A 14,629-nucleotide genomic window follows, 5' to 3' on the forward strand; every position below is an offset into this window, starting at 1 on the left:
TGAATTCCCAGCATCTACCGCAACACCTTGTTTGCAGTAGGTACTTAATGCTGACTGACAGAATGAAAAAGGTCCAAATTCCTCTGGCTGGCTTTCAAGGCCTTGCATAATCTGTCTCCAATTTATCTACCCAGCTTTATTTTCCTCCCCCAGGTCCATTCCTATTCCCCTCACTTCCTATCATAAGTCATGCTCATTTCGGCTTTGCAGAGGTTACCTCCTCAACTTGGACTGCTTTCCATCTACAGAGAAGAAACTCCTTCATGCCTCAGATGAAATTATCCTTTCCCCATGAAGTCACACTCAATTCTTCCATCCCGCAACTGATCACCTCTTCAGTGAACTCTTGAGTGAGTACTACACACGTCAACAATTATTCTCTATCTGGTAGTTTTCTCTCCCCAATTTCAGTCTGTTTTTTGACACCAGCAACCACATTCAACTTCTTTTGCACATTGCACATTTTACACATGATCTCTCACAACACATTGTAATATGATGATGTGCAGGAGAGGCTAGAAGTTCTGACTGGCTGTTTGTAGGTAGCAAAGAAGAAAGCACTGGATTGGGTTTTTGTCCAAGTTCCACCACTGATTAGTTAGGCAACCTTAAACATACAACTTAAACCTCTCTGGTCATTAATTCTTCCTCTGGAAGATGAGATCTTACAATTTTTAAAATTCCAGGTAACAGTTTCCCACTTGCCCAAAGGAAACAACATTTTCCTCCAAGAATCAAGAGAAATTCTGGAATTTTCAGTAACTCACTTAACATTAATGAACTTCAGTATAATCATCTACAAAACAAGGACAAACAGCCCACTACCTAAAAGGACTGTGAAAAGGTCAAATGAAAAAATACACATAAAAATGCATAGATCATTTTAAAATCCTGATTAAAAACAAACTAAGGCATTATCATACAATTTGGTGGGAAACGCAAGCAAGCATTATTTGTTGTTCAGCTGGTTAGGACAGTGTGTTAACCTAGCCAAGGGCAGTGGCTGGATCGTTGAATGACTCAGTCAGCTCAGAACAGCAGAACACTGTTCCACAGCCACTGGCTGCACCTCATCCTTATGTACAAAAATACACATTTGATCACAAAGTAAAGTAACCTTTATCCTAGAAGGACTATACAGCAGGGAATATATCAGTTGACATTACTGAGTTTATCAGTTGAGATCTAAATTAAAGCTGGGTTACAGCTTCTAAAAACATTCTTAGAATTTTCATAACCACTCTGTATTAGAACCAATACATTTCTCATGTTTTTCTAATAATTTGGAGGTGATATTTTAGCAAGAAGGAATATATAAGAAATAATCTGGTTACAAAGACATAGCTTCTCATATAAACATGTCTAATCATTCAAGTGAAACACGAAGAAGTGACTTAAACAAAAGGAAAAAACACAAACACAAAATGTCCTGACAATTTAGTTGTTCTTTAAGAGACAGATTAATGAACATACATGCAAAGTGTCAAAGAAAATGTAAAATATTTTTCCGAGGAGACTCTCAACTTCTACAACATATAGTGAAGAAAGTGGCAGCATAGGAATCCAGACTAGCTTCTTTAAATTAGCAGCCTAATAATGTCAGAAGTATTTGTTTACATGTCCCCTAACATATACAAAGAGCCAGCCATGCTATATAGAACACTCAAAATCTCAAACTATGCTAGATATAAAAATTATTTTCAATTCTGAAGTTAAATTTCATGCCAGTTCACTTCCTCTGTATACCTAGACGTAGTAACAATAATTTTCTTTTCTTTTCTTTTCAGTAGACTTAGTAACAATAATTTTTGAATCATATTCGCATAGTAAAAGGTGCTTTTCCAACAGTATTCCAATGAGAATTCCTTCAGAAATACTGATCTTTTCTCAATATCAGACTTTTAGCAGGACACTTATACTGTCTTTCCTAACCTCCTCTAGAACACTTTTCAGTGTACAGTTTAATTCACATTCGTTTAGTCCATTTCATAGCCCTAAAAATATAAATTCTAGAAGCTTTCCGGACAGACTCTATTCCTAGCACACAGGATATAGTAAATTCATCAAAAAGTATGGTAGAAGATCATCTCTCCCTTTTTGCTGAGAATCTGTGTGTCAATGTATATCTTAATATCAATGCTAACAGTCAGTAGTCAAAACTACAAGCACATGGTTAATTAGCAAGTTTTAAGTTTCTGACCAATAAGTGTGAAGGAAGAGGAAAAATCAGAGGGATAGAAAACTAAATGCGAAATTTAAGGATAAAAATGTTGGCCTATATAAGAGACGACAGAAAAACAGGAAAACAAGATTAGGACAAGATGTTTGCATGCCAGAAATACAAACTCATTCTTAACCTGTTCACCTAAAGCAAGTCTTATTCTTACCATGTATTTCTTTTCAAGCAAAATAAGAGCCTTAGATTTTAGCAACTTGTTATCCTGGCTATTCTGAGAGTGTCTTTGTTAACTTGACAAGAAGCTACACATCTTCATGACCCAGTCCTAACTTCCTCACTCAGACTTTTTCATTGTTGCTGTTTACTGCTGTATTCCCAGTCCCCAAAAAAGCTTCCAGCACATAAACTGTCAAATGAATAACAACCCTGTGAGGAGGTATTGTTACCATCCTGGTTTTACAGATGAGGAAACAAAGGTGTAGCAAGGTTGAGTAACTTGCCTAGGGGTTACAAACCACTAGCCAGAGACACACCCAGGTCTGGCTGACCACAAAATCCTTATTTATACTCTGCCCTAACTGGGCAGAATGACTTCTTCACGTCTCTCACTCGTGTCTTCACTGGCGGCAGCTTTCTTGTTAGGGAAAGGCTCAACTCCAGCTTCCCCATCAACCTTTCCTGGGCATCCTCAACCTCTGATCCCCACGATGGCCTTCCACTGACCTCTCTCCCCCCATCCTTTGTGCTGCGCCCTCTCCTGAATTCTGTTATAATAGTGCTTTTAGCCCTTTACAGTACTTATTTCTTAACTCTCTCTTATCTCAATTCCAAACTATCCTGAGGGCAGGAATCATGTACTGTCTTCAAGTGGTAGAGTTGAATAAATGTTTGATATATGAATGAAAAATCCCTATAAATCCATTCTCCCTCAGTTCCCTAACCACAGGCAACCAGAGACTACAGATTTCCTTTGCTTGAGGGTGGCAAGGGCATGCCTGAAATTCCCTGCCCACAGCACAAAAAAGCATCACTGTGCTATGCTAAGGCAGTTATTCAAGTTTTGAGACATTTAATGGAAATACCATACAGTTTCAGAATTTTAAGGGCTAAGCATAAAATCTATCTTTTAAAAGTGGCCTACCTGGTTGGGATACCAGCTCTCGATTTTAAATGTTTGACTAGTTCAATTAAATCACTGTTTTCAGTGATTTTGCATATTCTAATTAATTTTATTTTTACATCCCTTGGCTTGAAAGTGCAATTTCATACTTCCCCACACATAAAAGAACAAAAACCACTTGTCTTTTAAAAATGGGAAAATAAAAAAGACCCTGTATGTTAGGTAAATAGGCATTCAATAAATGTTATGCTGCCATTTGTAAACCCTCCTTCTAAGAGCACATGTGACCTATTTTTAGGCTAATCAATATGGGAAAGCATTTACTAGATAATTTTCATTTAACTGGTATAAGTACTAGGTTCAAGTTATACTTAAACAAAAACTGGATTTTTTTTTAAAATATGGGATAAAGAGTTGAAATGTCTGCCCATCACCACTGAGTACAAATAAATAGTACTACATTCAATATTCTGGCGTTAAGAATTTATAACCAAATGCTTACTTAGCCCAATTTCAAGGTACACATTTAAGGTAACAATTTTTTTTACACAACCACCACCCAAGCCACAATCTATAATTTTTATCCTTTTATTAACACTTATTTCTGAGCAATGTTTGTATTTATATCTCATTTAGCCTAACGAAAGTGCGACAGAAATAAGATTTATAAGTAGGATATTATAAAGGTGGGACCCTGGAATTTCACAACTGGGGCACATTAAATCATTTACTTGCATTTGGGAAACTAACATTTTCCCAACTATTTACCAGAAGATTTGGAAAAAAATGAAAATCACTTTGCCACGCTGTATTTCTGGCCTCTCAGTTTGATGATTGGTCCCTTCATACCTCCACTCCCCCACCCCTTTCCTGCTGTTCTTTCTTTGCCAGGAATACCCTCCTGACTCATCTCTGCCTGTCTATGTCCATCACTTCCTTGGAGACATGGCTCAAGATTCAGCTCCTTAAAAATTCCTCCCTGACCAATCCAATTTCCACTACTTTCTACCTTGCACTCCCTCGGCATTTATATAGTTTGCACTACATAATCTATAACTCGTAAATCGTTTTGCATTTTTCTATCATTTCCCCAACTATACACCAAATAGAGACACACCATCTTTTACATTCTCTTCTATACAGCCAGCAGTAAGTGCTTCTTGAATGACTGAATCACAGGTGAATGACGATTGAGATTTCTGAAGTGAGAAATTGGCTTTTTCATCACATTTACAATACTCTATCACCTTCAACATGCAAGAGTCCTTCAAAATGATGAAATTTTAATTTTGCCTTAGTTCCATAAATTCATCATAAAATACCCAGGTAACAAATCACATACATACTTAAACAATAATCCTGGCTATTCAAACATAACTTGAGATTTAACATTTCAGGCTTCTAAATGCTTAAAGCCTTGAAGCAGCATGCCTGTGAATGGTAGGAAGCTGGCACCAGTCTCCTGCAAAAGGGGAAAAACTCTAGTTGGCAGTTAATGTTCAAACATGTGAGCCTCCACTGTTAAACAAGGCTCATTAACCACACAAACTTGCTGTTTCAGCTTTCTGGCTTCAATGAAGTGCTATGATCTCCTTTGGTTATTGTTGAGAGCCAATGATGGGTTAAATTCCCATAAATTAACCAGCGTTTTGGTGGTTTGTCCAAGCAACTGGCATCAGTGTGGACGATTTTTATTTTTTATTTTTTAAACAAACCCGCCCACCCTGGAGAGCCAGAAGTGAGCGATGAAAGCGCCAACCCGGCACTTTTCAGAATGCAAACGGAGACCCCTCCAGAACTCCGTTCCGCCTCCCTCTAGTTCTTAGTGTCAGTTTAGCGTGCAGAGGCGGAGCGTCAAGCGCGGCTGCTTTTTACTAAATCTCAAACGAGCTTTCCTTGGGGACTGCAAACCACACTTAGGCGGCTGCCCAACTTTTCCTGCAAGGAGCATCAGTTTTTCCATTCTCAAAGCCCCAGCAAACCGGGTCAGGGAGATCTGGGCCACTAGCAGAGGGAAAGGTAAGGACTCGGGGAAGGGGTTCGCCATGCAAAGGGGGCAGGATGGCAGAAACAAAGTGAGCGCCAGCCAGCCTAAAGCCGCCCGCCCGCCCGCCCGTCACGCTCACCTTCCAACAGCACCTCCTTGCCCGCGCGCTTCAGCGCCTGCACCGCCTGGTCGTGGGTGGCCTGGCGTAGGTCGGTGCCGTTCACCGACAGGATGGCGTCTCCCAGCCGCAGCGCCCGGCTCTGGTCGGCCGCCAGTCCCGGGAAGATCTTGGAGATGAGGATCGGCATCCGGTTCTCGCGGCCGCCCTTGATGCTGATGCCCAGGCCGCCCGCCTCCTGTTTCACCACCCGCACCCGGCGCACCGGTGGTGACGCGCCCGCCTCACCACCGGAGCCCCGCGGCGGCGCGGGTGGGCTCGGGGGGCCCAGGCCGCGGCTCGGGCTCCCGGGCAGCGAGTCTCCGGCGCCGCCGCCGTTAGGGAGGCCGTTGAAGGCGGCCGCCCCGGGCCCTAGAACGGGCTCGGGCTCAGCCGTCGCTGCGTCGCCCGTCAGACTCAGGCTCTCCCCGCTCAGCTCGGCCACTACCCGGACCCAGCGCTCCCTCAGGAGCAGCTCTACCAGTCCCGCTTTGGTGGCCCGCGTCCACACCGCCATGGCCGGCCCCGCTCCCGCCGCCGCAGTCGCAGCAGCTACCCTCATTCCAGTCAGGCAGCCTCGGCGCTTCCCCCTTCCCGCCCGAGGGGGCGGGCCTGGCCTCTCCCACTGTGGAGATTCATTATTCATAAGAGGCCACGCCCATCTTCCGGAGGGGCGGGGAGAGGCCGGCCGAGCCGCTTCCGGCAGGTTAAGGAGTTGTCGGCAGTCCAATGGGTTACAGCTCACCGTGGGCAGCTCAAGCAGAGTGGAGCTGTCTCACGTGCTCCCTCTGTTCGGCACCCTTAAACTCCTGACCTCTATCATGCAATTCACCGGTGTTGCCTGGGCACGGAATGCAAAATCAGCTTCGAGAGGCACTTTGCAAGTCTGCAAGATCGAGTTGCACATTGACTTTTGCACTGTTTGGTTTATTATATTACTGAATGCTCTGCCGTGTGCTCCTTTTGAGGCTGGAGATGAGCTGAATAAAACATACCGCAGCTAAGAGCTGGCAGTCTAGTTGGGGAGGAAAACGGTGAACAAACCAACCTGATGTGATACTATGTGGTTAAGTGACATGTAGAAAACGCCCTGAGAGCAGAGTAGAAGAAACAAAATGTTGGGCCTGGAGTCAGCTTCACAGAAGGAACAATGGAAGCTGAATAGGTGGAGCAGAGGGTACTACATAAGCAAAGATCCAGAGGCATGAATCCAAGCATTTGTCACTCTGCAGCCACAGTAGGTAGGCATTGAAATATTTGCAGAATGATGGCTACTTAGGAAGATACCAGAATTGCAATGTGAACGAAGTATAGAGTCAGTGGAGATGGCAGAATATGTGTGTAAAAAGTCTCATATAATCAAAATATTGGAGTGTTTGGACTTGAATTTGTAGCTGGCTTTCTCACCTTGGAGGCCATGTCCTTTTTAGGGTACACTATCACAGACAACAGCCAGCCACACAAATCAGGTGTCTGTGTGAGCCTGAGGCCATGTCCTTTTATTGGGGCATGTGCATATATGGGCATCCTCAGAAACTGATTGCACACTGCAAAGCCTGCAGCAGCTTTTATCCAAAGACATGGGTGATGCAATCCACCTACTTCTTCCAGATTGATGGGCTCAAAGAGCTGAGGAAACTGAGGCCCAGAAAGCCAAAGACTCTGGCCCAAAGCCCACAATGAGGAAGCAGAGACTACCCAGTCAAGTCTCCCAGCCTCCTAGTCCAGACCTTTTTTTTTTTTTTTAAAAAGTACATACCCCAACCTTAAAAATGAGGGTCCAGAAATCACGCTGCTGAGAGAGATCTCAAAAGCATGAGGTCAAGATACCCTCTAACTTTTTTGTTTTGGTTTTTTTTGTTTTTTTGTTTTTCAGAAAAAGCCAGAGCCCATGTTTTCATTTGGATGGACGGGGTAGGGGGTTGCCACCCGAGGGAGCGTGCAGCAATTCCTGTAAAAGGGGCTGTATACTTGCTTGCTCATGAAGTACATGTTGAAGCTCGTAAGCCATGTCCATGCACTACTCTATGAATGCACATGCATGTGTGGGCAGAAACTTCCAAAGAGCCTCCTATACCAGGAGTTAAAACAATAAAAATAGAGACTGGAAAGCACCCAGAGCCCAAATGAAGAAAGAATTCAAAATGAGAAAAGTATCATATGAAAAAAATCATTACAGCAGAATCCTCTTTGCAATTACTGGAGCAGGATTTTCCAGGCTGCAAATGTCAGCAGAAGCACAACCCTCCAGCCCTTTCCTAAATCAATCGCAGTGAGGCCAGCTCCCTGTTCTGGCAGGCCCCGATGTGCCCAAGTGCACCTGCAGTCACAGTCATTTCTGGCTTTGCTCCAGCTGAGGCGTGAGCCCCTAGAGGCCTGAGTTATGTGAAATTTCTGCTTATTAGAGAGCACTTGGCAGCTGATTCCTTACAGTATGAGCACTATTTTGAACTCTTTTACATACATAACCACCCAGAGGTTGGGCACTTGAGAACACCTTTATTAGCAAAAGGAAAGTGCTAGAAATTCTTTCCAAAAGTGTCAAGACCTTTTGGTCCATATAGTTGGGGGAAGTCATAGATCTTCCAACCAAATAGTAAGTGAGGGCACTTACATAAGATAGCAAATTATATAACAAAATATTTAACCCTGGAAGAAGGAAGGTAATGGAGATTTCTGTTTGAATTACTTGGGAATTTTCACTTTAAAAAATTATTTTAAAATGTATCTATAAACATTTTCCAAACTATTGAGCTCTTTTTATAAGGTCCTCCATCAGAATCTGAATTAATTTTCCACATTCACTTTCATCACTACTTTCAGATTGGCCAAACTCATCCAGTCAGTGTCTCCTAATGATGCCTTGCAAATTCCTGCCTCAGTCCATCCTTGCAAACACTTCTTGCCCGTTTTGACCACTTTCCTACCAGTAAGATCTCATCCCAGTTTTCCCTGTCGACCCAATTTGCTGGGAGTTTTCTCTGGAACAATTTTATTCTATGCCTCACTCATTTGCCCAAGTAGATTATAAAATACAGAAGGGCAGGGACCACCCATTGACTTCTTTTATTCCCCACTATTCCAAAAATATTGCCTTGCAGAGAAGGAACTCATTAAACCTGTGATTGATTGAAATTCAGTGCCTCCTGCGCTGTAGTTGTTTCAAATAATCGCTCTGAAGGTTATTGGTTCCTTGCAGAGTGAAAATTACCATCTAGGAAATCTCAAGTAGTCAGTGGAAATCTACTTACTGTGGATAATGAAATCGGAAATAAAAAGAGTACACATCTGTTTCCATGGTTTCCTAGGGACGGTGAGACAAGCTCAGACAATTCTTTGAACAAGCATGTTATTTTATCTACCTCTAAAAGAGGGAATGGCTGAGATAATTCTTAACAACCTTTCCTTCCAGTCACCTATCAATACGTATTCTCCTCCACTCAAGCTATTATCTGTTTTCTCAGAACAAGGCAGGTATCATTGGTACTTCAAAATGAGGTAGGAGGGTTAGATTAACTCTCTCAGTTCCACAATTTCCTACAATTCTATGACTCAGGCTCTGATGCTATTCTCTCTCAAAAGCCAATGGTCTTTTTTTTTTTTTTCCTCCCTCATAGCAGATGTACAATATAGCATGGCAATTAAAAGCACAAGGTTCAAATCACAGTTTGGCCATTTAGTAGTTGTAGGACAGTGGTTAAGAAGCTGAGGTCATGGGCCTCAGTCTCTCCTTCAGGAAACTTCGGAGACCCTCTACTCGAAGGCTGGTTGTAAGCACTGAGTGGGATGATGCCTGCAAAATGCTTAGTAGCACTGTACCTTTTCCATTAAAAGAACCTGCTGCTGTTATTATTACCTATTGAACTTTAGCAGTAGTTAACAATAAAACCTTTGGTAGAAACTCTCGGACTAAGAGTCTATACTTTATCTAGGAATGAGCCTGCCATAATACTATTTGATTCCAGGCTTAAAGGGCAGATGGCCAAATTAATTTCAGTGACAAACAGATCTTGTATAAAGCTACACTTTGGCTGAAAGGGAATACATACTGACAAGAGCCTGCCAAAGGAAAGAATCAGTGTATCTGGGGCTGCTTCCAAAGTTTGAGAGTTGTGTAATTTCATAAGGAAGGAGGGCCCCAGGCAAAATTGCAGCCCTTAGCAAGCCTGAAGGTCACTACCACAAAGGTGGCCTGATGCCAGAGAAACAAAAGCAAGAGCTGCTCAGCTACTACTGAAGTAGAGGCCAGAGGGAGAAATAAGCTTGTAAGATAACTCATCCAACATTCACCTTTGAAAAAGTATCCACGCCTAACTCTTCCCCGGTTAGAAGACAGTGAGATCCATTGTCCCTTTCAACACAGTACTACTTTGCCTTCCAGGAGAAATATCCTAAAATGTGTTTTTCTCCCCAGCACAAACATGAAGTGAAAGAGGAAAAGGTGCATATATCCTTTAGCTGATGCAAGCACATTTTAGAATTCATCCAGCCAAGATAAATTACTATCCATCTGAAACCTACAAAAATGGATTAACTATCTTATGCATTATAACTATGAAAAACCACATCTGCTAACCACATTACTAATGAGAAGCAGCTGGTGACAGCTTTGTAGCTCTATGACTTTCTTTTTAGAAAAATATTAGCAAGGACATAATAAGCAGAAGGTTAGTTTCATTGATTTCACTTACTTATTGAAACTCAACAGTGTTTTTTATTGACAATCATGGAAATTACATAATTTCCCATGAAATTCAAATAAGGTCCAAAAATAAAAATCTACTTTCCTCTAACAACAGTTCTAACATAAATTCCAGTGCCTCACAATAACACTTGAAGTCTTACAGTCAGCTTAAACTCTCATTCCTTCATTTGCCATTGAACACCAAATCATGTTTATTGATGCCTGTGGCATTTCCAGGCCTTCGTCCCATAGCTTTAACTTCCTCCTGAGTCAATTAATACAAACAGCCAGTTGGGGAGGGATCATGGATCCTTTTGGGAATCAGATGCATGCTGTGGACACACCTCAGACAAATGCATATTTGTGCAAAATTCCGCATTCAAACTTGGGGGCTCACAAAGCCCCTGGAGCCCTCCAATAGACTGTTATGGGCTGGACTGTCCCCCCCTCAAAATTTATAGGTTGACGTTCTGACCCACAGTACCTTAGAATGTGACTGTATTACATGAACTTTAAAGAGGTATTTAAATTAAAATGAAGTCTGTTACATCAGCCCTAGCAAACAGAGACCCCAGGTCAAGAACCTATACAACAGCCTGTTTTTTTTTGCCTCCCTAACTTCCGGTCTCTTCTGCCCCTAACTTGCACAAATGGGCATTTTTTGTGCTATTCCTTTGCATCTGAGTGGTTCACAACTATGTCTTCCACTGAATGATAATTCTTAACCAGACTTCAAGGCCCACTCCTACCTGGTCTAATTTCTCACTACACGTTGGCCTACGGGCTCTTTATCCAAATCTACTTACTCTTTTCCACATGGTTTTCTAAGCTGCTTAGCTTTCCTCTGTGGAAACCACTCTACTCTAACCTTTCCTAGGAACCTCACCTGGTTCCTAGTCATTATCAACTAAAGAAGCTGTCACCCTGCAGGGGCCAGCGTTCCTGACTGAGCTATGCATGCTCTCAGCACTGTGGTAGCCCTGCCCTTCAGCCTCATTTTCATCCTGGAACTTCTGGCAAACCCTTGGACAGGCTCTGCTCCAGATCTTTGCACTGAGAATGCTGCAGGAAGGCCTCTTTTCTTCTCCCTTCCACCTTGCTAATTACGACCCAATTCTCAAGAACTATCTCCACCTTCAGTCTACTGGTTAGGTGCCCCTTCTCTGTGCTCATCTCTAGTGTTGGTCAGCTTGTTTCTCTCCCAACTAGGCAGTGAAGTTCTTGAGGGCTGAGATCATCTTCCATCTGTATAGCATATAGCAGGCACTCCACAAATGTATGTTAAGTGAGTATTTAGTTCCAAAGATAAAGGACTGACACTGAGCTAAGCCTTAATATCTAGATCTGTGCTGTCCAATAAATACACTAGCCATGTGGCCATTAAAATTAAAGTTAAAATTCAGTTCCTTTGTCACACTAGCCACATCTCAAGTGCTCATCAGCCACATAATGGCCACTGTACAACACAGATACAGAACATTTCCACCACTAGAGTTTAATTGAACACAGTACTGATCTACATCATAAAATGCCCTGAAATAAGAAAGAAGACAACACATTAGGAAAAAAAGAAGAGGTCATGCAACTTACACAATTAGCCAAAAGCCAAAAGACAGAAAAAAGTTATTAGCAATCTCATTAGTAAATAGGGAAATGCAAAATAAAATGAGATACTAGTTTTCACCCATGAGATGGGCTAAAACTAAAATCTATCACTACATTGGCAAGATATAAGGAAATGAGTGTTTTCAAATACTGCTGATGGACATACAGCCACTCCAAAGGGCAACTAAAAGTGAAAGAAAATGAGCACAACAGGAGCCAGTAATTCCACTCCCATGTGAGCATGAGCAGACAACATACTAGGTTGTTCATTACAACACTCTCTATGGGTTCCACACAACACTGCCCACAGAACACACTCTTATAGCTAAATAAAGCGCTTATCCAGAGCAAGAGATGCTTGAACACCTTCTCTGCAGCCTGTGAAATGGAAAATCCTTTGCATACCATGTCTGCTAATCATATTTACCATTGGGTCCCTACAGCCAAGAGATAGTGGGGAAATGATTCTAAGAATGCCACCTTGGCTTCTAATAAACCATTGTGTGCTCATGGGAAAAAATCACCTTCTTCTCTTGGGCTTCATTTCCAGGAGTATAAAAATACGGCCAAGAGGCACATAGGTTTTTTTCAGAAAACCCTGCTTCTCCCCAACCCGCAACAACCTGAACAGCTCCACTTTTATCTGTATCATATATTTCAGTTCAGGATAAAGTTCCATTTGAAGAAAGTTTCGATGCTTTAAAAAAAAAAAAAGCTTTAAAACCCTCCAAACTAGATGATCTCTAACTTTCTTCCAATATTCCAAGATTTTAGTTTCTCTCAATCTAATCTGCGGTAATCTCCATGGTAAAGGGTAGACTAACCATTCAGAGATCAGATTACTAGCTACTATGTGAAAAAAAAGTGCATTTTTTAAGGATTTGAGTCAGGTTAGCAAAAAAAGACCTTTCTTAGGTTGGTCTCAGATCAAAACTTTTCTGTAGAACTGAAGTATAAGCAGCAGTCTGCAAAATGCCTGAACAGAAACAAAATGCATCCATTTAGGTTACACAAAGCCCAAAAGTAAAATCACCCTAAAACAAAGGCACCAAAGTGTCCTCTTATTTAAAACTGCTTTGCCTTCCCTTCCCACAATTTCTCTAACTCGCCCCAATCAGTTTCTGCTTCATTTGTTTTCAAAGTTCTCCACTTAGGAAGAATTTCTAGGCCCAAAGCTTTTACTTCCCATACCATTTATGGAAGTCCAAATCACTGGCTGGAAATGTGGCAAAGGAATGCTTTCTACTTTCAGAAAGTTTTACTTCTTCACTCAGATGATGTGTGAGCCCTCTCTGTCAGAACTACACTCGCCACAATCCACAAGGTTCCAGTGTATGTTTAAAGTTAAGTAAATCAAGTCTTAAAGTAGATTCCAGTTAATGAAGAGTCTCTGAATTTATACCTCTACAGTCAGTGAAAAGCAAGTGAGTTAATATTTAAGGCATGCTAGCCTCCCGCTGGTCATATCCAATGTAGATCGGTGACTTGAACTTTGGTTTCAATCACACAAAAGACCTAAAACATTTCTTAAGAAGGGCAGGAGGCGGAGGGTATAGCTCAAGTGGTAGAATATATGTTTAGCACACACACGGTGCTGGGTTCAATTCCCAGTGCCACCTCTAATGATAAATAAATAAACCTAATTACCCCCCCTAAATAAATTTAAAAAAAAAAAAAAAAAAAAAAGGAACGGCAGGATCTCCCAGTCTACTGAAAGTCTGCATTAGCCCAGTCTAATGCACATTGGGAAAATGTCTAAGAAAATTCATTCAAGAGAAAAGAAAAGTTATTTTACACAAATGACCTAAAAAGTTGCTACTATTTGTTTAAATTACTCTTATCACTGTAAAAAAACATAAACAGGTGGGGCAGAGAAGTGGTATCCATTATAAACCTTGTTCTATCTGTTCTCTTAACAAAACTGAAACAGGCTGTCCTTTTTATTATAAATTATAATAAAAAATACATATATATATCAGTGGGTTCATCTCAGCAAAAATGTTTTTCACCAGCACTCTACTCATGTCACCAGAACCCTTATACCTCTGTCTATACCACAGCGCTCCATCCCCAAAACAAAGCCACACATACTGGGTTTCCACAGGCATTCAACAGAATACATCCACTGAGATGGCAAAGAAATCTATCTGCTCAGTTCAAGTTAACCATAGTTCTTTACTTTCTAACTTAAAGGATCACATTAAAAATAGTCAGCTGATAACATCCATAGAATAACAATGTCAAAGCAAGTAGAAGAGGACAGAAAACAGTGAAATATATGGTAAGCTTTCAGGCCCATCTCCACTCCTACTCCACAAGAAAATGCCCAATGTTTCCTTAACGTTTAGAACTGGCATATAACATGAAAAGGTGGTTAATGGGGCTGATACCCCTAAACCTGATTTTCTTCTTTTATATAAAATTAATAGCTCACTACTAAAATAAAATTAAAAATGAAACAAAACAATAGCCCACTATCAAAAGCCAAGGGCATCTATTTTTCAGATAGAGTACAACCGTTAAAATTCTTTCTTGAAACATAAGGCTGATTATCACTGCTGGTAGTTAAGCTATCTTGAATAAACATTGTTTTCCTGCCCTCGGTGGTAATTTTGGCCAGGTACTCATGCCTTTGCATGGGCTGCAGACTGGAGGCTGGCAGACAGTGAAGGTAATCAGCCCTCTGAAGCCTCAAGCAGGTGTTAGGGAATGAAGGGTAACTACTACCATTTTTTCCTGAGTGTGGCCTAAAGAACAAACAGGACCCTAAAAAAGTTGGATGAATTTACAGCTAATTGGAGTATTATCCCAACTACAAATACCTTGGAGTTTCCGTTCACTTTCAGTCAATGAAGGGAAATTATTGTCCAGTATTTTAGAAAATGACATTCATAATG

The 14,629-nt window shown here is 41.5% G+C and overlaps 1 protein-coding gene across 1 annotated transcript in view; it reads right to left on the minus strand.

Annotated features, from left to right (window-relative positions):
* The window catches only part of SNTB2 (syntrophin beta 2), a 90,039-nt gene extending 83,978 nt beyond the window's left edge, over window positions 1-6,061 (minus strand). Inside the window, exon 1 of the mRNA XM_074370520.1 lies at window positions 5,426-6,061. Within this exon, the coding sequence (XP_074226621.1) occupies window positions 5,426-6,005 (580 nt within the window). The 5' untranslated portion in view covers window positions 6,006-6,061. The remainder of the gene's footprint in view (window positions 1-5,425) is intronic.
* Between the last annotated feature and the right edge of the window lie 8,568 nt (window positions 6,062-14,629).

The sequence above is a fragment of the Camelus bactrianus genome, chromosome 9 (genome assembly GCF_048773025.1).
Source record: "Camelus bactrianus isolate YW-2024 breed Bactrian camel chromosome 9, ASM4877302v1, whole genome shotgun sequence".
Lineage (NCBI taxonomy): Eukaryota > Metazoa > Chordata > Mammalia > Artiodactyla > Camelidae > Camelus > Camelus bactrianus.